The following is a 24,324-nucleotide window of genomic DNA, read 5'->3' as shown; positions in this document are numbered from 1 at the left end:
TCACCCTCCACCCCGTGTCCCGCCCCGGTGCGAGCAGCAGCGCCGCTGGCTGCTCCACCCAGCCCTGCGACCCACTCACCGCCTGCCCTCGCACCAGGAGGCAGGGGGAAGGGGCAGGATGCTCGGGTGCGCGATGGCTAAGGACCGACCGCTCCCTGGGCCCACGGACAAGCACCCGCAGCCGCCCTGAGCACGGTGAGGCTCCTTGGCCAACAGCATCGGGGTGTCTCCCTCCAGCAAAGCCCGTGAGCAGCCAAGAGCTGAGATCATCCTGGGAAGCATGAAGGGGTCAGACAGGCCCTGAGTCACCATCTGGCTGCATCGACCCAAACCCTGCGGCATCTCTCCCCCAGCACCACCAAAACACTCGCTTCGGAACCCCCGACAGAGGGGCTGTGAACGCTGCTAATGCCAAGGAGGGGTAGGGGGCACAGCCCAGCCCTGGGGATGCAGCAGGGACCAGGCTGCGAGCTGAGCACCCTAAGGGGAAGGTTGGTGCCCAGCTACCCCAGGCACCGCTTCCCCCTTTCTCATGAGTCAAGCAGAAACCATAAATGAAACAAGCAGAGGCGAAGCCATCCTGGCCCTGCCACCCTCCCAGGGTCTGGGTTTCGTGACAGTTACAGGTGGATTCACCGCCGAAGCAGCTGACTGGGTGCCGGGACAGCCCAGTGGAGGAGATGCTCCCAGCACAAGGCCAGTGCGGCGCTGGCGAGGCCACGGTTACTCACTGGCCGCCATGCTCACAGCGGGGGACGTGGGGTGAACTCATGCTCACGTGGAGGAATTTCCAACAAGAATTTGCCTGCAGCTTACAGCACAGCAGGAAAGCATCTCTGCTCCACCCAGCTGTGCATCTGCAGCTCGCCAGCTGCAGGCACCCCCTCCCCAAACAGAGCATCGTGGGCAGCTCACCACCCTCCCGGGCTTCTCTGGGGTCAGGGCAGGGGCGTTAGGGACGGTGTGAGTGTGATGACCCACCCTTGCCCTGTGCAGGTCTTTGGCCCTCACTCTCCCATCACTCCCCACCCCAAGATGAGGGTTTGGGGAGCCCCAGGGCCTCGGGCTGCAGTCAGGAAACCAGAGAGAAATGAAGCAAAGCTCAATTCTACAAAAGAACTGAATTAATTATAGAAAAAAAGCAGGGGGTTTGTCTCAAGTCTCTGAAATCCCATCATGAGGCAACAAGGGGATGCTTCTGGGAGGCCGAAGGCAGAGGGAAGCAGCACCCAGGCAGGGCCCACGGTGACAGAGAGGCTGTCCCAGGCATCCCAGTCGCAGCCCAGCATCGAGGTTCTCACGGATTTCCCAGCAGCTGCCCGGCAGCCCGCTCCTGCACGGCAGAAGGGAGGTGCCCCGCTCACAGCGCAGCGATGGCCTTGGCAGCGACACGGCGGCCCAGCGGCAGGCTGAGATCCGTGATGGCCAGGACAATTTTGGGACTGGACATGGTGGACACTTTCACCAGCTCCGAAACCTGTCCAGGGAGAGGAGAAACACAGATGACTCACAACAGCGCTGGAGACACGAGAGCCGGGCAGCGGGACTGTGTCTGTCTGTCCCGTGGGACCGGCGCCCCAGAGCACCCCGCGACCAGCAGGAAGGATGTCACGGCCACAGGACCCACCATGGTGAAGGGCATGAACTGGAGGATGCTGCCACGGCTGCCCTGCTCCAGGCAGTCCACGCACTCCTCCATGAACCACTGGACAAACTGGGTGTGGGTGCCGGCCGTTTTGGCCCCCAGGATAGAAGAGATGAGCAGGAAGAGGTTTGCTGTGGAGAGAGGGAAATATCAAAAGCCAGGCTGGTTCAGGGAGGCTGGGGGTGGCCCAAGCCTCCTGCACAGGGGACAGGTCCCCACTGGTGTCTTGGCACGGTTGGATCCGACCCCAAGGCCAGGCCTTGCCCCTGGGGACCCCCCTGGGGATCGGGCCCCACCATTACCTAGCACCCTGTTCAGCGGGTCCCTCATGCTGACGGTGTGAAGCTGGGAGGCAGAGAGCGAGGTGCTCATCGAGCGATCTGTTGGGGAGGAGAACACGCGTCAGGCTGGGAGGAGGCTGGAACGGCCTCTTGGCCCCCTCGGCTGTGCCAACCTGCCCACCCTGGCCAGCTCCGGCCATCCGAGCTCACCCCACCCTTGGGCTCGAGGAGGGGCTTTGCTATGAGTTACCCCACGGAGAGGGACAGGTTTGGAGCACGGCCCTCAGCGCTCTCCGTACCCAAACGAGCAGAGCCTTTGCTGCCTGGGCACATCAGAGAGGCACAGCAGGCAGGCCGCCTCGGCCACCGTCCCTCCGTGCGGGCAGCCCTGGCAGGCAGCGCGGGCCCACGCGGGCCCCCGGCATGACGGAGCACAGCAGCCCGGGGAGGGCTCCACACGCCGCCACTGCTGCTTTTGGGGTGTGACACTTTGCTCTTGCACAAGCCAGATCTATTCTGAGTCTGACCAAGTTTAATGACATCTCCAAAGGGTAAGCGTGAGTGAGACCATGAGTGTGCCTCTCTGCTACTCCCCGCTCGGTTTTAATTGCAGCAGTGACTCGTCCCTGACGCTCCGCGAGGGCACGAGCAAAGTAACGCAATGTCACGATCAGGAGAGAACAGCAGCGCTGTGCCAGGGCGAAGCGACGCGCACGCTGCACAGCCTGTGCACGCTGCCTGCAGCGCAACTGCCTGGGTGGAGCGAGCCAGATGTTCAACAGCTGCACAGCAGCACTCAGATCTCACTCTCAGGGTACAATTGAGCTACCAGAGCTGGGGCACGTCCAATGCACTAGCAGCAAATCTTGGGACAGACCATGGGGATTCATCGGACCCAAACTGTGAAGCACCGCTGGGTGCTCCTGCGGGAGAGGAACTGGGTCATCTCAGGTCCAACGGGACACGAATCTCCTGGGAAGGCTCTTGTGCAGACCCCATAGAACACGGCTACTGCCAAATCAGCAGGAACCACCTTGGGCTGCTCTGAGGATGCTCACCAAGAAAAGAAAGCCCTCCCACACTTTTCTCATGGAATCACATGAGGTACATTGCTGCAGGAAACAGCATTTCCACATCACTGTAGCAAATAGCTGAAAAAAGTCCTGAATGTCACTGGAAAGAGATGGAACTGCCTCAAAACTTAAAAAAAGAAAGGGAAAACCCCATATTTCAACAGTAATGAAACCAACAAAAACCACAGGTTGATGGATGTGTTGAAAACTAATAAGTAAAGAGTAACTTAGGATAAGGGTATCAGGAGAAACAATGACCAAGGAACATCCTGACTCACTGCCCATTAGTCCAGACAACATATGTGGGAGCCGTGACAGCACCCTGCCGCGGCAGGAGGACACGGACACCCCCCAGCACGTCCTGCCGGAGCTGTTGCAACCCACGGTACCGCGCTGCGGGGATAGACATGACTGTAGGACTCATCAGCTCCGCTCTCTGCCTTGTTAACAACAGTGGAATTTCAGGATTTAGCCACAGACATCAGGAACGTCACCTCCTGCCGCTCTTGCTGCAGCACATCAGCTCTTCAGTCCCACGCAGACTGGCTGGGGGTGACAAGGCTCTAATAAAATCTCCCTGAGCCCCTTGTGTGTGATGCACGGGGTTGGGCGGCAACGTCACGGAGGGAAGGTGTAACCTCATCACCTTTCCCAAGTTGTTCTGATCAGACAGATAAAGAGCTTGACCTTTTCTAAGTGCAAAAGCTCCAGGGTAACTCAGCAACACACACTTGAGCATTCTAAATCTTCACCTGGCCAGCTTGGGAAGAGAAGTGTTTTTGTGCCAATACATATTCCACACCCAGAAACGAGCAGCGAGGCAGGACGGTGCCGTCCCCACGAGCTGCCCTCCCCGCCTGCACTTACTGGGGCTGGAGAGGACGTTGGCGTCTTCCTCATTGGAGCTCAGCAGGCGCATGAGCTTGGAGGGCTGCGTGTCGTCCAGCGGGAACAGGCTGATGTAATCCTGGCGGGGGCAGAGGGGGTTCAGCCCCACCAGCCCCTCTCTGAGGGGGGACCCTGCCCCCTCTCCCTGGGGCTGATGACCCACCCTGGGCTCTGCACCAGCCCCATGGCCCAAGACTACGATCTCTGCTCACCCAGAGCATCTCAGCCTGGGCCAACCACGTATGGACCGTCTCATTACAGCTCCCAGAAAAGAGAAGGGAAACCCCCATCTTTTAAAGTCAAAGGACCTCAGACAACCCAGAGAACCCAGGTAGGGAGCCCGGTCTCAGCTACCCACTCCTCCTGCCACCATCCCCTCCCACAGACACTGCCTGCTCTCGCACACAGAGAGCCTCCAACCAAACCCTGCTCCACACCGGACACACCTCAATATCCTCTCGGTGCCTCTTCTTCTGCCTGGCGGACGCCTGGCCCTTGTTGTGGGAGGAGTAGGAGCTCAGGGCACACCAGACGGAGAGCCTGGGGACAGAGCAGGGACACTGCGAGGTGCTGCCAGCCCACCCGGATGACATTGCATGAGCAAGGGAAGGCAGCAGAGCTCAGAGTGTGCGCCGGGACGGGATATAGCAGCTCCCTCCTCAGTGAGAGGCAGCAGGGAACGGGGTTCAGGACACCAGCGTGTCTGCTCCTGTCAGCACTGTGCCAGGGCCAGGGTGGGAACCAGGCAGCTGGGACCCCTGTCCCAGCACAAAGCATCTCCCTGTCTCCACAAAGAGGCCCACTCGCCCCAAAGGAGAGGGTGCCTGCAGGTCCGGGGTCTTACTTGGCCAGGGCCTTTCCCGGCGGGTCCATGAGGGTGTGCCACTTGGAGGAGTCGGTCAGCAGGTTGGGCAGGATGTGGCCCAGCAGGGTTAGCGTCAGCTGCTGCATGTCCAGGCAGAAGATGGCATAGAGCAGCTCCACGGCCCGCAGCGTGTGCTCCTTCCGCGTCTCCTTCAGCAGCTCCTGCGAGGCGCAGGGCAGGGCTGAGGGAAGCACGGGCACGGCTGGGCCTGCCCCGCTCGCCTCCAGCGCCCAGGGCTCTGACAGCAGCCAGGCCAGCCACAACCAGGACTCCTGGGCAGCAGGAGCATGGGCCAGACCCAGCAGTCCCGGGCTCAACACCCAGCCACGGCACTGGGGGTCACAGCCACCTCCCTCCTCTACCCCGTACCTTGACCAGGTTGTTGCAGAACCAGTAGACACCCCCCATGTGCAGCAGGGTGTCGAAGATGTGGATGGAGTGGCTGTCAACCCAGCCCTTCTCCAGCACCTTGGTGAACACGCTCGTCAGCACCTCCTTGATGGGCTTCTTGGGAGGCAGCAGGTTCCAATAGGGGATGGTGTCCATGCCCGTGGAGGGGAACTTGATCTGTGCAGCTGTCTGCTGCAGGACGTCCGCACACATGTGCTCTAGGATGGAGCTCATGATCACCACACTGCAGCAGAGAAAAGACAGGGTCACGCAGGGCCCAGCAAGTGGAAGAAGGGCAGGAGACGGCACGGCGCAGGGCCTGGCACACTGGAACTCACCGCTCGTTGTAGAACTGCAGCGTGTTCTCGCTGTACAGCGGGGTGGCCAGCTGCCGGATCATCTGCAGGGACTTCTCCCGCTCATCCAAGCCCAGCATGCGGACGTGGGCCACCAGCCAGGCCACCGCGCACACCGCCATGCTGCACACCTTCCCCTTGATGTTGTCTGTGATTTTCTAGGAGAGGGGAGTGGAGGTAGATAAGCACAGTGTGGATGGAGAGGCTTTATCTCAGCATCACCTCCCGGGGCTGTGAGCTGCAACTGCAGGCTCCAAGCCCTTCTCTCCTCCATGGGGTGAACATGCCCCTGCCAGCCCCACTGTCACCAACAGGGCGGTTCAGGGCAGCATCAAGGGGCTGGAGCCATGTCAGTTCCCCACCCAGGACATGAAAGAGCCAGCGAGTTCCACAGTGGCTGCAGGAACATTCAGGGCAGAGAGGGGACCCCTGCCCTGCTCAAGCCTTGGCCCCTCCTCAGGACACAGCGCAGCGCCAGTGCCCCGCTCTGCCCCACACCATCCTCCCACCAGGCCCACCTGGATCGACTCAAAGGTGAGGACGCTGTTCTCCCAGGCATTGAGGATCTCCAGGATGGCGGCCGAGATGCTCAGGCATGCCTCGTGCCACTTCATCTGCCTGATGGGGAAGAGTGGGGGGGCTTCAGGCACACATTCAGAGGGGCCATGGGGCTGGGGAAGATGGGTCCTCCCCTCCCAGTCTGCCCCGGCGTGACAGGGCAGGGGTGCAGGCTGAGCTCTTACACTAGCTTCATCTCAGAGGAGTTGTTGAGGAGGGCAACCAGGGCCTCCACCTTGGTAGAGTCAGGGCGGAAGCAGGGGTGGTCGGGGTTGAGGATCTTCCCCTCCTCGGGCATGCAGGTCAGCATCCAGGTCTCAAAGAAGGGCACCTCACCCGGCGGGCTCAACTCCGACAGGATCACCTGGAAGGGAAGCAGCACAGGGTCTGCCATGTGGCCTGCATCCCGCAGGGACCCTGCTGGGGACCCCCACCCCGGGGAGCTCATGGCTGGGGGAACAGCGCCGCCCTGTGGCCTGCACGTGGAGGCAGGCACTGGGCAGCCCCCAGTAAGGCACTGGTTTGCGGGCTGCGGTTTCCCACCTCTACCAGAGGACGCCCCGGGGGACCACAGCCCATCTCAGAGCAGCGCTCCAACAGCTCCCTTCGGGGAGCTGCCAGGACAGGATCGGCCCCAGGGGCTGCGGGTGTGGCAGCGGGGTCTCCGTGTCCTGCTCAGAAAAGGCCACCCGTCCCCTGCCCGCCGAGCCGTGCTCAGGGTCCCCAGCACCGGCTGGCCCATGGCTCCATGGGGTCGGGGCACAGAGCCCGGGGTCGGGGCGCACAGCCCAGCTGGCAGCCAGCTGGAAGGGCTCCCGGGGGGAGACAGGAGCTGGGAATCCCGCACGCTGCTTCCTCCCTTCAGCCCACCATCACCCAAGGGACGCTATTTTCATCAAAAAAAGTTTTGCACATCTGTTCAGCAGCAGCTGGTCAGGAAAGTCGCTCTGGGCCGGGCCGGGGGATAAGACTTCATCAGACAGCCCCGGGCACGTCCGCTCCAAGCTGCCTCCAGCCAGGACTCCCCCTCCCCGCTCCCCAGGGCCGGCCGGGCAGGCCCCCTCCCACCCGCCTTTTGCTCCCTCTCCATGTTCCCGGTGTTTCGGTATCGTTTTTGTCTCCCAACACACACAGATGTCGAAACCTGGAAAATTTTCATGCAACCGAAGTGCTGTTTCCTGAGCGGGGCTGCAAGTTCCTCCTCTCATGGGGGAGGGCTGACGCTCAGCCTGGCTGCATGGGCCCCTCCCCAGCCAGCCAGTCCCAAACCAGAGGGGCAATGCTGGGAAAAGGCCGGTGAGATCAGAGCCAGCCCGGAGAGGGTGCGGAGGCAGCATTCCCACCGATACCACGGTACTGCAAAGGGAACACAACCAAAGCCCTCAGGGAGGCTGCAGCCACCCCCTGCTCCATCGCCTGGCGCTGACAGACCCTGCAGGGATGGATTTCTACCCGCATCAGATGAACGGCGCTGGGTGCTTTACCCCACGCAGCAGGGTGGCTGTGGGGATGGTGGCAGGCTGGCCACTAGAGGAGGCTGGAAGGCTGCAGCATACGGGCTGCGCTCGCCAGGTCAGAGCCCCATCCCCTCGGAGGATGCTTACCTCCGAGCCGTAGGTCTGGGCCACATGGCACAGCATGAGGAACGAGATGTCAAAGAGCAGGGCCCGAACCGAGGCTGCTTTGGCTGAGGGAGGACAAACAAAAGCTTGAGGATCTCCAGCCTCAGCACAAGGAGGCAGGCAGGAGCCCTGTGAACTTGGGGACCAGGACCCTGCTTCCTCCAGGCAGCTTTTCTAACCCCCAAGTGCTGTGCGTGAAAAAGGGCTCCAGGCAATGTGCCACATGCCTCCCTCCACGCCATCCGCCTCTGCTTGAGCCCTCAAAAGCAGATTTGGCCTCCCGTTCAGTAGCTCCAGCACATCCCAGGGCTCCCCCCGTGCCATGGAAGGTCAGAGCACTCAGCAAGTTTCATCACATGCAAATGCAGTCAGAGTCCTTATCTCGGGCTCTGTGCTGACACATCACCCCTTCCAGGGAGGGAGCCGGGGCAGGGCCAGCCCCAAGGGGCCCCACGGGCTGGGCCGGGGAGAAGGAGCTCTTCCCCACAGTTGGGAAGTACATGCATGTGCCACGCGTGAGGGCAGGGGGTGCCCGGCAGCCCAGATCCCCACTGGCACCCAGCCACGTGCCCCTGTGCCAGGCTCCCTGCCGGCAGCCCCTAGCCGGGCCCGGCACAACTAGGCTCGCTCTGGCGCCACGGCTAGTCCCAGCTTAATCCGGCCGGGCTCTGCGGCGTCCCAGCACGTGGCAGTGAGGGGAACGCAGCTCAAACCACCCCGCACACGGATGCGCACGCACTTACAGCTTTCTCCATTGAAGTGCCTCGTGAATTCGTTCAGCCTAGAGGGGGCAGAGAGAGCCACAGTGAAGCGTTATCATCACGTGAAACAGGCCTCTTCCCATCCCCGAGACAGGCGGGGGGGCTGCCCCTGCCCGCAGACCCCTTCCTGCGCCCTATCCTAGCGCCCAGCTCTGTGCCCCGCACGGAGAAGGGGAGTGGGCAGGGCCCGGCTCCGCAGACACCCTCCACACAGCAGAGGTGAGCCGCCTCCTCCCCTTGCTCCCCTGCAGCAAAACAGGTCCAGCAACGCTGCTTTTCCCCACACCCAGTCAGCCCGGCATTTGAGCGCGTCCTCTCGCCAGAGCCGGCTCTGCCCGGCTACGTGGGGATTTCCGAGCACGGTGCTCTCCATATGGCAGGGGCACGAACCCCCAGATGCAGCGAGCACGGCAGGGCCGCGCACCCAGCCAGGCTGGCGCGGTTTGAGCTGCCTCAGGCCTCCCTGCTCAAGGAAACACATCACGCAGCCCCAGGCGTGCTGGTGCATGTGCTCTAACCAGGACGCAGGCGTCTGGGGACTGAAGGCGCACACAGCGAGCGCCCTGCATCCGAGGCTGACCCAGTGCCTTCACTTTAATACCCTTAAACCAACCTGACTTCGATTCTTTGTCCTGTTCACACAGAAGCAAAGGAGAAGGGGTGCTGCTAGGTGCAGTGTCCCTGAGATACCAGCCCTCCCCAGGGCTCTGCTGGATCCAGTGCTGCAGAGACACTGGGCCAGAGGCACACCCAGCGCCGTCTGAGGGAGAGCTTCGGGGTCTGTCCCCTCACCCCAGCCCCGCTGGTCACCAGGGACAGTGTTATCGAGGTGCACACTCACTTGATGAACTTCCGAGCAAAAGATTTCAGCTTGCCCGTCGCTGCTGCTGCTGCCAGCAGCAAGTCCAGGCTCTTTCCAGACAGCATGTGACCCAAGACCCCCAGCAAGCCCTCAGGGGACTTGGAGTGATCTGCATCCATGGTCTACAAAAAAAAAAGAGGAAAGAAAAGTCATGGGGAATGTGTGCTACAGAACAGCAGTAAAACTCCAGCCATGGGGGCAGAGTTGATTGGCTGCCAGAGCCGTCCCATGGGGCCTCGGGGTGAGCAGGGACCCGCTCGGGTGGGTGGGGATGGAGCCCTCCGTGCCCCAGGCACTGCAGGGCACGGCGCAGGGGAGAGCCGCAGCACACCAGGGCAGCACGACATCCTCTCGCGCTCAGCGGCGGCGAGGCAGCCAGGGTGGTGCAGGGACGGGGGTAGTCCCTGGGGACCAGGTGAGATGCACACAGGGAAGCGGCTCAGAGCAGGACGGGCAGAGCTGGCTGGGCTCGGGCTGCTGGCACTGACAACAACGTGCCACCTGATGACTCCTCTGGCTTCCTGGGAAGGAGGAGCGGAGCTCCTGGTCTCCACGGCAGAGCAGCAAGGCTGGGAGTGATTCCTCCACTCCTCTACCCCAGCGCAGGGTGAGATCAGGCACCTCCCAACCACCCTGGCTGCCTGGTGAGACCATTACTGGAAACAGACTCTGGGGCTGAGACCAGCCTGCCCAGCAGGGATGCAGGAGGGGACTCACCTTCAGGATGTTGGTGACAGTCGGCTCGGCCCTCAGGATGAGCCCCGGGTTTGGCTGGATGTTGGCATTCTCTGCCGATTTCAAGCGTGGAGCGTGTTCTCTGTCCGCCGTCCTGGTGGATGCGCAAAGAAGGGCCAGTGAGCAGGAATTTGTCGCCCTGCCTCACTCGTCCCCATGCTCAGCCACCTCCCACCCACCTCCACCATCGGCACCCCTGAGGGAAGGCCACCGCCTCGGGCCACCACGAGCTGCCACTCTTGAGAGGACAGGCTTCGACTGTACTGTCAACCAAAAGCAAAGCCTCGTCCCTCCAGGCCACAGTGTCCCAGCTGCAGGACAGCCAGCGGCATCACAGCTGGTCCTTTATGCTTCCCCCCAAAGACAAACAGCAAGACGAGGTGCTCCAACCCCACTTGGTTACCCAGTTCTGAGGGGGCTGTACCGTTTGGCAATCAGATTGGTCGTGTTGGCCTCCGAAAGCAGCCCCTGCTTGCTGCACTCCTGCAGGAGTAGATTCATGCAGTCGCAGCTGAAAGAGAGAGGAGAGCACGAGCCTGAGGGACAGCATTCCTGCTGCCCCAAGCAGTGCCACAGGACAGGGGGACTCATGGGTTGCCCTCCTGGCCCTGCTCCCACCCATCTGAGGGCACTGCAGGGCCAAAAGCAGCTCCAGATATCACACAGCATCGTCAACACATCAATCAGCTGTCAGACACTCGCTGCCTTGCTCATTTGGCAGCACCAGGTCCTCAGGAAGAAGGAATTGGATCAGAAACTAAAAAAGTCTTGCCAGGAGCTACCCCAGCACCCTGTATCACAGCTCCCCACAGAGAGGATGGCACAGACTGGCCACAGCCTCACAGTGCTGCAGGTCAGCCCCAGACATGGCGAGCACTCACTTGCATCGCTGATCTGCTTTGTCGAGCAGAGGGGTCAGCTTCAGCAGGAACTCGAAGGCACAGTTCACATCCTCGGTGAAGTCCTGCCATGCACAAAGCCAAGCACTCAGCTCGGAGCACTGCTGACACAAGCCCACCTTCCCCTCCCACACCGCCCTGTCCGTTAGAGGAAGGTTTTTGGGACATAGCCTGTTTCCTACCCCAGCCACCCCTGCACAGATTTGGTCAGGCACCAGCACCACTGTGACAAACGCAGCTCGCTCACGCACACAATGAAGTGAACAGCTCCAATCAAAGGCCCTCGAGACTCACCTTCTCCCCTTGGGGATACTTCTTGAGTTTAACCAGGACCTGGGGGATCTGAAAGACACGAGGCACGGATGAGACTGACAGAGACAGACCCCATTCTGCACCCAGGACCTCCCAGCGACACAGGCAACAGGAGCCCACGTGAAACACGCCTGCAAGCAGCTGCTCTCCCAGCCCAGGGAAAGGAGCATTTCTGGAGCAGCCCATGCACCCAGGGGACTTTATCCCCCCACCTCCCCTCTGCAGGGTCCTGCCACTGTCACGGGGAGGCGCAGAGCATGGCCACCTCTCAACAGCTGGGCAGAGGACTGAGGCTGCAGACGAGCCCAGCACAGGCCAGAGCATGTGTCAGGCCTAAAATTACACGCAGATCCCTTTTGTCCAGTACAAAGAAGGGCAATGAAGCAGACTGCTCCGGGGCTGCCCACTGCTGAGCCGCGGGAGCTTCAGCCCCAAGGCTGCTGTGACATCCTTCAAAGGCCACAGTTTCCCCCACAACATCCCAGAAAAGCCACTCTGCAAAACAAAGTGGGGCTGAGCTAAAAAGAAGCACTGGACAGCAAAGCTGATGCTCAGTGGGTTGCAGGAAGGCTGCCACGGGCTCAGCTGGGCCAAGGGGGGACCCCAAGGGGCACATGGGGGGACCGGAGAACTAATTGCCCTGCCAGGGTTCGGCGCTCAGCAGGGGTCAGGCGTGCGGGGAAAAGGCAGCAGCAGGCCTGGGCTCGGAGCATTGCACTTGCGGCGGGGCTGGGCCCTACCTTCAGGAAAGTGAAGGCCGTCCACTTCAGCTCCTCCGTGCCCTCTGGGGACTCGATGAGGCCCACAAAACAGGCCTTCCAGATCTCCAGCACAAAGAGCGGGGAGGGGATATGCTGCAGGGCACACAGACAAAACCCTCCAGTGCTGGAAAGGCAATAAAGTGACTCCCCCAACCACAGCCAAACCCTGAACCCCCTGCGAAGGTGTTGATGGGCTCACGCTGCTCCCTGCAGCTGCGCCCATGCCCTTGGACCAGGATCAACACAGGGAGGTGCACAGCACAGAGCTGCGGCGAGGCCCTGGTCCCACAGCCCCCAGCCCACCCTGAGCAGGAGAACAAGATGCCACTTCTGTACCTGCATCCTCTTCACCATCATCAGCTGCTCCACCAGCGGCTGGGTCTCTCCCGTGAGGTTCATGGTCCCCTCCAGCAGCACCACGGCATGCACAGTGGGGAAGCCAACCTTGTTCAGCTGCTCAGAGTGGACTGAGAGCATGGTGGGGATGCTGGGTGGGAAACGACAGCACATGGTCACTGGAGCCTTGCAGGAACAGATCCTTGCTCCTCCCGCCCCATCCTCCCTTCCCAGCCAAGTCCCAGATCTTTGCTATCCTGCGTCTCTCCGGGGCAGGACAGCTTGTAACTCCCATGCCCTGCAGAGGAGCCCTTGGGCACAGCCGAGCCCCTGCGCCACAGTCCAGGCCCTGGGAGCAGCTCCAGGGGATCCGGAGCAGGGACAGCAGCTCTGGTGTGGCCAGAGCAGCTGATGGATGGCGAGAGGCCCCAGGGGCACCTGAGGAGCAACCCCTGGGTAGGACTCCTTTGCAGCAAGTCAGCACTAGTCCTGTCCCCTCTCCCACCCCAGGGCCTCTCACCAGCCCCAGCCCACTGCCAGCACAGGGGTCCAAGCCAGGAAGGGACAGGAAAGCAGGGAGCCAGCATGGAGGAGGGCTCAGACCCATTTTACCCTGCGAGCCCGCAGAGACAGCAGCACAAAACTACCTCTTGATGAGGGAGATGCAGTCGTCAGCGTGGCTTCGCAGCGGGGAGTTGCTGAGGCTGTTCAGGTTCTCCCCCAGCTTGACGAGGGACTGCTCCACGGCACTCCAGGAGGCTGGGGAGGGAGGGCAGGCATTCAGTGGGGGGACAGTGACACACCGAGAAGCCAGGCAGGCTGGCTGCAAGACCCACGGCAGCACAGAGGGCCTCCTGAGGCTGGGGCTCCCCGCCGGGCCCCACAGTGAGCAGAATCCAGCACACCTTTGCAAACCCAAGCCAAGGGTCTGCGTGCCACCCAGCAGCTCCTGCTTCAGGCTCGGCCTGGCACAGCCTCCTGGCCAGATGCAGGCACCAACCGAAGGTGCAGGGCTGTGCCAGGCACGCTGGTGGAGCACAGGACCTGCTGCGCGCCCAGGAACAGCTCACGCAACCTTCACATTAATTCTGCTCCTCTTCCAAGGGCAGCCCGGAGGGGAGGGGGCAGAGGGTGGCACAGAGCCAGGGAGGAGACGGTTACAGCAACAGGGCTGGAAGATGGATGGGCTTGGAAGCCGCAGGGACAATGCGGCAGGAGCCGGGCAGGGGGAAGGGAGAGGTGGCAACGACATCTCCCCAGGGCCAGCAGCGACTAGGAGGAAGCCCTGGCAGCAGCCATGGGCAGAGCATGCCGTGGGGCAGGGCAGGGGCAGCGACATACACGCCTCCTCCAGCTTCGCAATGTGGATCAGGGCACGGTTCTTGGTGCTGCTGAGCATCTTCTGCAGCCGCTCCAGGCACATCTTCAACTGGCTCTCAGCTGCCACCTGCTCCAGCGTCTCCTTCACCTTCTCGGCATAGAAAGCCGCACAGCGCAGGAGCCAGTTGAGGGCACTCATCAGCGCTCGGCAGAGGCCAATGCACTCCTCTGCTTTGCCGTGGCAGCTGCGAAGGGGAGAGAAACGGGACTGTACTCACCGTGGGCTGGGCTATTGCCCCCGGGGAAACCAAGGCACAGACACAGGGCAGCCTGGGGATCCAGACCCACATCCCGTGTGCCCAGCCTGCCCGCTGGCTCCTCTGCCACAGATCCCAGCTTGCTCAGCCCACAAGCATCCCCACTGTGCCAGGGGAAATAAAGCCTCCCCAGTGCAGCCTCCTCTCTGGCCACTCTACTACAGGGAAACTTTCCAAGCCTCTAATCAAATTATCTTGCTAAGAGAGGCTCAGCATTGATCAATGTGCTGTGAGAGGTGAACGCTTTCCCCTCCTGATGCACAAATCATTGGGGCCAGAAGTTTTGATCAAATTAAGCGGAGGATCAGATTAGGCAGGGACTGGATTAAGTGGCCGGCTCTGCAGTTGGCCAGCAACAGCTCCTTGTCAACATCTGTGACTGATGCATATTCATTGCTGCTGCTTCATTTCATGTAATTGAAGAGCTGCTACCTTCAGCCTTCCTCCTCCTCCTCCTCCTGCTGCCCCCCGCCACACGCTCTCTGATCCAGCCTCCCAGAAGAGGCTGTCAGGGGTTAACAGGAAGATTTCTGAGCTTTCTAAAAAAGTTTTTGTGGCCTGAATGGTCTGGGCTCCCCTGGGTCCTGCAACACCAGCGGAAGAGCACGAAGCAAAACAAGGCAGCTGCCTGGAGCGCCTGGGGGAGCGCAGGCAGGACCGAGAGCACTGGCCGAACAGGACATGTAGCCGGGGCCCTGGGAAGCTGCAGAAGCCACACAAGAGAAATTAAGCACTCTGAGGGGCCAGACACCCTTGGCCACAGGGCTTACACTCACCCCTATCTACCTGAGCCAGGCAGGAATATCACAGCAGACATGTTTATCCCAGAATAGGTGGGTTTCTAGCAGCCTCCCACAAAGCTGGTGGGTTTTTTGGGCTCCCTCTGCTCTCCCCGTGCTGGCACTCGCGTGGCAACCCAGCCTGAGGCAGCCGGAGGGGGACAGCAACTTGGGTATGGACGCAAAGCTGGAGGGGAAACCTGCCTCCCTCTGCCAGGGTGAGTATCCCGGGCTCAGTCGGGCCCCACCAGCTCCTGGCACCACCTGCAGCACAGCTGGGGATGAGGAAGCAGGGCTGGAAGGGCCACACCGTACCTGAGGCGGTCGCAGAACATGTCCATGATCTCCAGCAGTGACTGGACACACAGGTCCCGGGAGAAGTCATCAAACTAGAGCAGAACAAGGAAGGATTTCAGATGGCAGCTGCCGGGCTCCAGCAGCTCCAAAAACAAATGCAACCCCTTCCTCCACAGGCTGGGCCAGGCGCTGCCGGCCACAGGACGCTTGCCCTGGCAGCTGCCCAGCAGCCACTCGAATGAGAACTAGGTCAGAGCTGTCCAACAGCCAGGTCATGCCCTCCTGGGGTTGTAGGAGGCAACCGGGCCACAGCAGCGGGGATGAGGCTGGGTTTTCTCGGCAGCCTCCCCGAGACAGCGGCGGGGGCCTGAGCTCCGCTCCCCGCCGGCTGCCTTGACGTGGCGGTGGCTCGGCGCCAGCCCGCGTTGCCCACCCTCGGCTCGGCGGGGCTGGCAGCGCACGCCAACAGCCTGGCTGGCCGCGGGGCCGGGAGGGCGATGGGCAGCAGAAGTGCGGTTCCCCGCCTCCTCGAGGAGCAGATGGGGCCGCCCCGCCGGGCCGGAGCTAGCCCGCAGGTCTGCTCTCAGCCCATGCTGATCTGAAGGAGGAAGATTCAGCTGTCAAGGTCAGCTTTCTGCCTGCCCTGCCAGAACGAGCAGCAACGTGCGACCAGGGGAACGGTGACGTGCCTGCGCTGTTTGGAGCAGACCCGCCGCTGTGCTCAGTGTCAGACGGCCGTACACTGGCTCGACCTTCCCCTGGGAACGCGCCCACCACCCCGGATCGGTGCTAAGCCGCACCGGAGGGGTTCCCACCCTCACCGGGGCTTTGCGGCACATTTACAGCACAGCTCCGAGCTCAGCTTGCGGCACCCCAAAATAATGCCAGCACCACGTGGCTACCGGTGCCTTTCTCCTCCAGTCCCCCACTAACCACAAGATGGGAGGAAAGAGATTACTCTCCCTTAAATTATTTTTTCCTTCAGATCAGAGGTCACCCTGACAAGGCCAGTGCCTGGGGAGGGTGGGGGCCTGACGCAGCCTGCAAGGGGCTATTGCTCCCCATAGAGCAGCCCCAAACGCTGAGCGGAGTCAGCTCGGCAGGCGGCTGCAGTGCGCTTGCTCCCATCAAAGTAGCACAGGGACGCTGAGCACCCATGGGAAGCCGGCTGGCCGAGCAGGGCGAGCGGCCGCAGCCGTGCGGCTCTCGGTTGCTGGCAGCCCTCCCTGGTGAGCGGCGCTGCTTTTCCATCGCCAGCTCCGGATCCCCACAGCACTGCCAGCGCCGCCGGCCACAGAGGGATGTGGTTTCCGGCAGCCAAGGCGTGGTTTACACGCAGGACGCTGCGGGGCAGGAGCCTGCCAGGCCCCACACGACGGGGGGACGAGGCTTTCACACCCGCAGCCGCCTCTGAAACCAGAGCGGGACCCGCCAGGCGCAGCAGCAGCCCATCCCCAGCGGGACATGGAAGGACTTGGGTGCTAATCTGCACTGTCTGACTGCTGCTGACTCAGCAGAGGATGTCGTTTTCCACTTGACCTATATTTAGTGAGAGCTGTGGGGAGGGAAATAGATACGTGGGTCACAGGGAAAGAGAAAAACTTCAGGCAGCACCTATCAGAGCCGTACCTTGCTGATGGCCGTCAGGACCGTGGAATAAGACACCATCTACGAACAAAACACAAAACCAAAACAAACCCAGTGCAGCAGCGTGTTAGAGGGTGACGTTTGCCAGCGCGGTGCTTGTTGCTGAGGAACGGCAAGGTCAGGGCACGGCCCCGCTGCCTGTCACCACAGACGGGGCTGGGGCGCTGACCCGGCACAAACCCAAACAGACATTTTTAGGTGATCGCTGTTTTGTTTTGCACAAACTTTAGGCAATATTAAATGCCGCGCTAAGAAAGCGCGGGGCTTACAGCAAGCGCCAAGGCTCTCTGAGAGCAAGGATTTCCACCCGCATGCAGCTGGGCGATGGGCAGAGGCTCTTTATAGAAACCTCCCTGCCTTGGGCCCACACCAAGCCCTCCACCGCCCACCCAAGCCCAGGGGAGACAGAGACGGGAGATCAGGGTGTCTGCCCACCACCAACTCCGCACCCCATTTTCTTTGCCCACCTAACTGGGGCTGTGAGGTGACACCCAGCAGCATCTGCAGCACGAGGCAGGGAGGCAGCGCGGGGAGCGTCATTACCTGGGAGCTGATCGCATATTTCAGGTAGGACAAGATGAGTGGGTTCGGTGACGGCCCGATCATAGCCTGCTCGAGAAGCGCCTCTGCAAGCAAAGGAGAGGGGCCGGGAGGTCCCATGTCAGCATGTACGTGGTACAGGGGCACACAGACACACGCACGCTCTGCCCTCGTCCCACAGGAAAGGTGGCAAAGACAAATTGTGCTAACCACAGCAACTCTGCACTGCTCTTCCCTGAAATTACCTGAATCCCACAACTTTCTAATCCCCGGTGGCAAAAGCCTGTAAATAATTCAGGCAGTACAAGCAGCCTCCTGCTAACTCAGCTCTCCATGGGCACCCTGGCCCCAAAACAGCGCCTGCTGCTCTCCAAACACGTTCCCCTCCCTCCCACGTCCTGCCCAGGAGGCTCCTGCATCCTCTGCCGAGTGACTTTTGCTCCAGCACCTGGGGCTGAACTCTGGGCAGAAACCCCCTCTCACCTGGGACCAGCCCCACACGTCTGTCCCTTCCTGCCGCCGGCTGCCTGCCAGCACCAGCCCGTGGACACTGGAGGGGCTCTGCCCGTCCTATCTGCTCAGTCAAGCCTTTAATTGACCATTTGAACTATGGCAGAGCGCAGAAACCACCTCCCAAAAGCAGGCCCCGGGCTGCGGCACAGGCTGTAAGTAGGTCAAAGCACCCAGATGCAAAAGGGGGCAGCAGCCGTTTGGGAAGTCATCGCCCCAAAGACAAGGAGGAGCAGCAGCCGTTGCCAGATCCCGACCGCGGGCGCAGGAGGCTCCCTGGGTCTTGCTCAAAGGCTGAGACCTCGGCCAAAAGCATCTCGGCTCGAGGACAGAAGGCTAATGGCAGCCTTCCCCTCCCCATCTAATCAGGGAGTGTCAGCACGAGCCAGCCACATGCTGTTACCCACTGCAGACGTGTCAGCATAGATTTGCTGGGCACCGCCGTGATCCTGGCAGCTCGTGCCAGCTTCTCCTCCTTTGTAGTTTAAATCTGAAAGGCAAGAGCTTGGGAAAAGGACAGCTCTAGGGCTGCGGCAAGGCAGGCGGCAAGCGCTCCCGAGGCAGCGGTTGTTACAGCCGTCAGGGCCTTGGAAGAGCCTCCCTGCACACCCACAACACTCGCGCTGCCCAGGATGGCGTCGGTGTCAGCATCCTGCCTTTTGCAGTGGGGGAAAAAGGGACCAGGCACCCTCCTGCTCCTCGCAGAGGGGCTGCCTGGGCTAACAAGCCTTTTCCCAGCAGAGGGACAAAGAGTTGGCCAGGAAATATCTGTTCCTACAGAAATCATAGGGTCTGATTATCTCTGGCCTTGCTTTTGGGGATATGCAGGTGGGCCCGCGCCAAGCGCCCCATGGGCCTCACTGCCTCAGCAAGTGGAACAGGACCGGCACCAGGGACCCCTGGGGACCAGCTGGCCAGCAGAAGGGCCAGCCCTTGAGCCCCCAGCACTGCGCTTGCAGCCCCTGCCCCGTTGGCTGTGCCAGCCCCCCCAAGCAAATCCATCTCCCCAGGGCTGCCCCACGGCCACAGCCAGGCCCCACAGCTCCAGCTCGGCTCCTCCAGCCGACCTCGCTGTGGGGTTGGGCATGTCCATGTGCTGACCCCACCACGGGCCACAGCAAGAGGGGGACAAACCCAGCCTGAGGAGCTCAGCTCTGAGAGGCAAAACCCACCATCACAGGCCAGACACTGCCAGGAAATAGGATGGAGAGAGTTAAAAAAAATCTGCCAGGGAAAGGTCCCCCGCTTTGGTGGGGCAAGGAGCACTGCTGCCTGCGCCAGGGCTATTTCCCTTTCAACCCCCCGGTGCAGCAATCCTCGAGCAGCGCTCTGTTTATTTATCCAGGGCTTGCAAACACATGCTTGCTGCACAGGAAAAAAAACAAACAAACAAAAAAAAAACCTAGCAACAAGTCTCTATAATTGGCATAAAAGCTTGGCAAATCTTTAAACCGTGGAGCGCAGCAGGTACCAGCGTTTGGTAGGATTTGTGTCAAACGCCCTTGAATAGGGACGGGAAAAGAAACCCTAATAAGCAGGGGTAGGAAGCAGCCTTCGGAGCAGCACCTGGCTCCTTTGCAGCGCGTTTTGCCCCCTTGGCTAGACACACTGATGAGGCAGCTGGGATCGTTACCCCCTCTCGGTAGGGGAAACTGAGGCAGCTGGCGGGGTGCTGTGCGCAGCCGGGTGGTGAGGGGCGCGATCCCGGAGCTCTGCGCCGGCAGCGTTTCGGCACATGTCGCTGCAGCCAGCGGCGATCCCAGCCCTGCGTCGGTGCTCCCCACCGTAGGCTGAGCTTTAGGCCAGCTTAACCACTGGGTCCATCTCTGAGCTAGGCAACAGGACCACCGGAGCATGCAGAACACCCCATCCGCCCCGCTCCCACGCCCCTGCTGTGCCCCCCAGCCGCCTCCGGCCCCACGGCTCCCCCCAGCCCCACGGGCCCGGACCTGCCAGGTTGAGGATGTCCCAGGTGGCTCCACGGGGGAAAAACCGCTTCATATTTATGGCCCACTGGTAGTCGCTCCATCGCTCCTTCCAGGCCTGCAGAATGGCCTGCTTCAGGTTCACCACCTTCATGGCCGCGCTCTGCAGAGGGAGGGTGTCGGGGTAAGGTCGAGGGGCTGTTTTGGGGAAGGGGGGGAAGGATTGCTGACACCCCCGAGGACAGGCACAGGGGGCCGGAGGTTATGGGGGGCTGCGGGGCCCAGCGGCTCCTGCGGGCAAGGGGAGGCCAAGGCTGGGGGCTGGGCCCCTCCCAGAGCGGAGAGGGGGGTCTCCGGTGCGGGTGCCATCGCCGGAGCCCCCAACCCCCTCCGCCACCCCTCACCTTCGTCCCGCACCGCGGCGACCGGCGAAGGACCCTCTCAGCGCCTGGGCACCGCCATGGTGGGACCTGCGAGCAAAAGGCGCGCTGATTGGACGGCGGGGCGCGGCGGGGCGCGGGGGATGCCGGGAGGCGTAGTTCGGAGCTGGGCGGCGTGCGAGCGGGGGGCGTGCAAAGGCACGGGGGTGCAAAGGCGTGGGGGTGCAAATGGATGGGGGTGCAAATGCATAGATCTTCAGGCACGGTGCATGCAAAGCCATTGGTGTGCAAACGCGTGAGTGTGCAAACATGGTGTGCGCAAAGGCATGGGGGTGCAAAGACGTAGGGGGCAAGCATAGCGCATGCAAAGGCATGGGGTGCAAATGAATGGGTGTGCAAACGCATGGGTGTGCAAGCAGGGTGTGTGCAAAGATGGGTGTGCAAGCATGGTGCATGCAAAGGCACGGGGTTGCAAATGCACGGCTGTGCAAACGTGTGGGTGTGCAAGCATGGTGCATGCAAAGGCATGGGGGTGCGAAGGCACGAGCGTGCAAACATGGTGTATGCAAAGGTGTGGTGTGCCAGTGCATGGGTGTGCAAACACGTGGGCGTACAAGTAGTGTGCATGCAAACGCGTGGGGGTGTACAAACGCATGGGAGTACAAGCACAGTGTATGCAAAGGCGTGGGGGTGCAGATGCATGGGTGTGCAAATGTGTGGGTGTGCAAGCACGTCTGTGCAAAAGCACAGGGGTGCAAACATGCTGTGTGCAAAGGCACGGGGGTGCCAACACAGGGGTCTGAGCATGGAGGGGCATGTGTGAGGCTGTGCAAATGTGTGCACACACAGAAACATGCACATATGCAGATCAGAGCATGCATGCACATGTCTGAGTGTGTGCACAGATGCAAAAGTGTGCATGTGCATGCACACGTGTAAGCACAGGTGTGCGTACACGCACATGTGTGTGCAAGCATGGAAGCGTGCAAAAATGAGTGTGCAAAGATGGGTGTGCACGGGGGAATGGGTATGCATGCAGATGGGAGCGCGCATACGTGTGCCGGGGTGTGTGCATGTGTGTAGGCGCACAGGTGCACGCATGTGTGCCTGCACACGTGTGAGCACACATGTGTGTACAGGCGCCTGTGTGCTCGGAGGGGGTGGGGGGCGTGGGCATGCGCACAGACACGGATGCCCACGGGCAGATGTGCAGACACCTGTGCATGGGCAGATACACGCATGCAGATGTGCACGGGTGTGCTGCAGACACGCGTGTGCATGCACCCACGCAGGCAGCCGCGGGGCTGGGCTGGGCCCCCACCCCATCCCCCCTCCCGGTGCGGTACCAGCAGCTAAAAATATCCTCAATGGTTGCCACGGCAACAGGAGGATGGGGAGCGAGCCGGGGGGGGGCAGCCCACCCAGCACCCCCCACCCACAGGCACAGGAGACCTGTGTGGCTCAGGTTGGGGTGAGCCCCTCCCCGGGGTGCCTGGAGGTGCCACTGTGGGGTGGAGGTCCTGAGCGCCCACTGCCCCCCAGCCCTCCTGGCTCTGCTTTGAGGGGGGGGGGCTCTGAAGCCCCTTAATTCCCCAGTGAATCATTCATGGGGTGCTGCAAATCCCCCCGTGCCGGGGCCGGGATTAGGCGGGCGAGCGGCAGCCGGCGAGGGGCCCCGGCAGCCGGGGGGGGCCCGGCCCCTATGCATGAGGAGGGATTTCCTGTGCCGGGGGGTCCCGCTCCCCACAGCTGGCGGCGAGGGGGGAACCAGAGACCACGGGGGCCCGTCCCCATCCCTGGCTGGGGGGGACGGGAGGAGCCCCCCTGGACAACACCCACCCGGGCATGGCAAAGCACCCCCAAAACAGGCCCTGGGCCTGACGGGGCGGGAGGGAGGGGGCGTGGGATGCGCTAAGGGGGTCCCAGCCCCCCGGCCCAGTGCGGGGGCGGCTGGCGTGGCGGGAAGGCGTCGAGGCCTCGGCCCAGCACCCCGGCCTTGGCAGGGCGCCCCGGCCCAGCTGCCTCCAGCCCCACGGCCAGGGGGGGCCCGGAAGGGGCCGGGGCCCTTCCCAGCACCGGGGGCAGGCGGGGGGCGAGTGTGGGGGGGCCACCCCTTCCCACAGGGTAACCGGGGCAGCCGGGCCCCCTGGTGCCGGTTCCTACCGGAGGGGGGGAGGGGGGGAGGGCAACATGGCCGGTTCCCACCCGCCTGCACCGGTGTTTGATGGGGTGGGAAGGATTTGATTCCCAGGAGGGGCTCCCAGCGGGAAGGCGGGAGGGGGGGGGGAACACCCCCACGGGGACACCCAGACCCCAGCTGGTGGTGGGTGCTGCCCCACAGGAGCCCCCAGTGATGGCGATGCAGGCGCCCGAGTTGCACCCAGCATCACCCCCTTCCCGGGGGGCCCGGGGGGGCCCAGCTCGGCCGTGCCGCCGGGCTCAGGCTATATATAGCGGCTCCGCGCCGCAGAGCAGCGGGATGAATTTTAATGAGCTTGTTCCGGCCGACTGCATCGTGCCCCGAGAGCGACGCAGCCCCTCCATGTCCCTTGTCCCCCCCCCGGCTCAGGGTCTGCAGCAGGGTGCTGGGGTCCCCACCCTGCCCCGGGGGGGGACAGAGCGGCCTGGGGGTGCACCTGGGGGGCAACTCCCAGGCTCATCGCGGGGGACGGGGGGCTGGCGACGGGTGGCAGAGGTGCCCGTCCACGCCCTGGCAGGGTTTGCAGGCGGACCCCCAGCCCTGCCTCAGTTTCCCCATTGGGACGGAGGGCGCTGGGTGGTCGCGGTTGGGGGGATCTGGGGACACGGTGTCGTGCTGAGGTGGCTGAGGCCAGCGGGCCGGGGGCGGGCGAGCTCAGCCCTGGCCACGGCCTTATCGCGGGCAGACGATGTTGCGGGGGGGTGGGGGGGGGGGTGGGCGGCCGCAGGCGCGCCGTGTTTGCTGAGGATAAAGTGTACGGTACAGGCGGGGGCTGGGCTGGGGGTGCCGCCACCCTGACCCTGCCACGCTGGCTCCCCGCTGCCGCCAGTCACAGGGATGAGGGGGTCCGGGGTGACGCGGGGACTAGAACGGCCACAGGGACCGGGGGGTCCAGGGGGGCCACGGGGCCACGGACGTGGGACACCCACCCAGCCCAGGCTGTCGCTCTGCCCTCAGCCCAGGGGTGGAGGGTGGGGTCCGCTCTGAGCACCACTATGCCACGGGGACCCCATCCCCTGGGTACCACCACACCATTGGTACCCCCATCCCTCGGGTACCCCCATCCCCTGCATACCACCACATCATTGGTACCCCCATCCCCTGAGTACCACCGTCTGCTGGGTACCCCAACCCCTGGGTACCACTGTCCCCTTGGGGTCCCCATCTCCTGGACACTATGTGTCCCCTGAGTGCCCTCCTCTCCCGGGTGCTGCCATGCCCCGGTTACCCCCATCCCCTGGGTACCACCCTCCCCTGGGGACCCCCGTCCCCCTTGTCCCCTGGGGGCCTCGCACCGCCTGTGCAGCCCAGGGAGGATTGGGTCACGGGGCTGGGGGGAGGCGGTCAGGCCGAGCCCCCCGGGGTCCCAGCGCCGATCTGCGGTGCCCTGGGTGGGTGAGCGGGGGGACCCGGCAGGGGCCCTTTAAATCCAGGCATGATGGGATTTGTAGTCGGGGAGGGGGGGAACTGGGCGCAGGGGCTGCTGGGAAGGAGGTGGGGTGGGACGGGCGAGTTGGGGTGCGGGGGGGGGGAAGAGATCCCCCGCGCCCCCAGTGCACGCCGCCACCCTCGGCCCCACGGCAGGACCCTGCCCCAGCCCCACAGCGGGACTCTGCCCCCTAGCCCCCAGCCCCCCGGCTTCCCACCCCCCGGGGGTGTGGGTCCCCCGTGGGGCCGGGTGGGTGCCCCCTGTGCCGCGTGGGTGCCGCCGCACCGGGGCCGGGCTGGGCACCCCGGAGGGCGGAGCCGACCCCCGCCCCGTGGGCACCGTCCCCGGCTCCCCGTGGGTGCTGTCCCCAAGCCCCGTGGGCACTGCCACCCTTGGCACCGCCACTGCATCCCTTTGGGTGGTGTCCCCAGCTCCCCATGGGCTCCATCCCGGCCCCGGGCCCCCGTGGGTACCGGCCCCAGGTCCACTTAGGCCCCGTCCCCAAGCCCCGTGGGCAGTGTCCCCCGTTCCCATTGTCACTGTCACAGCATCCCCGTGGGCACCGTGCCCACCACGCCACGGGCACCACTCCCGGGGCCCTGTGGGCCCCTTCCCCAGCTCCCCCGGGGTGCTGTC

At 62.9% G+C, this 24,324-nt stretch overlaps 1 protein-coding gene across 2 annotated transcripts; it reads right to left on the bottom strand.

The window, feature by feature from the left end:
• Positions 1-1,102: 1,102 nt before the first annotated feature.
• On the bottom strand, positions 1,103-20,173 carry MED24 (mediator complex subunit 24). Of its 2 annotated transcripts, none has more exons than XM_064473081.1 (26): positions 20,084-20,173; positions 19,704-19,877; positions 17,248-17,330; positions 16,687-16,725; positions 15,076-15,149; positions 13,686-13,909; positions 12,992-13,103; positions 12,345-12,495; positions 11,988-12,101; positions 11,230-11,277; positions 10,918-11,000; positions 10,461-10,547; positions 10,019-10,130; positions 9,281-9,423; positions 8,422-8,459; positions 7,661-7,743; positions 6,242-6,420; positions 6,017-6,116; positions 5,481-5,656; positions 5,122-5,386; positions 4,732-4,913; positions 4,334-4,427; positions 3,867-3,966; positions 1,948-2,025; positions 1,628-1,776; positions 1,103-1,477 (listed from the first exon to the last, which is right to left on the bottom strand). In XM_064473081.1, exons 2-26 carry the CDS (start codon positions 19,831-19,833, stop codon positions 1,361-1,363), a joined length of 2,961 nt encoding a protein of 986 aa, XP_064329151.1. In that variant the 5' UTR covers positions 19,834-19,877; positions 20,084-20,173; the 3' UTR covers positions 1,103-1,360. The 2 variants fall into 2 exon arrangements, with proteins under 2 accessions (XP_064329151.1, XP_064329150.1); XM_064473080.1 differs by having other exon boundaries at positions 19,704-19,842; positions 20,084-20,167.
• Positions 20,174-24,324: the final 4,151 nt, after the last annotated feature.

Source organism: Phalacrocorax carbo, chromosome 25 (genome assembly GCF_963921805.1).
Source record: "Phalacrocorax carbo chromosome 25, bPhaCar2.1, whole genome shotgun sequence".
Taxonomy (NCBI): domain Eukaryota; kingdom Metazoa; phylum Chordata; class Aves; order Suliformes; family Phalacrocoracidae; genus Phalacrocorax; species Phalacrocorax carbo.
This window is presented reverse-complemented; position numbering and strand designations above follow the sequence as displayed.

What these genes read in the sequence shown, in the direction of transcription:
- MED24 (XM_064473081.1), bottom strand. Translation starts at nt 19,833, where the DNA reads ATGAAGGTGGTGAACCTGAAGCAGGCCATTCTGCAGGCCTGGAAGGAG. An exon ending in TGATGGTGAAGAGGATGCAG is followed by an intron (nt 12,102 to 12,344) that starts GTACAGAAGTGG and finishes TGTGCCCTGCAG; the next exon opens with CATATCCCCTCCCCGCTCTT. An exon ending in CCGGGAAAGGCCCTGGCCAA is followed by an intron (nt 4,428 to 4,731) that starts GTAAGACCCCGG and finishes CTCTGTCCCCAG; the next exon opens with GCTCTCCGTCTGGTGTGCCC.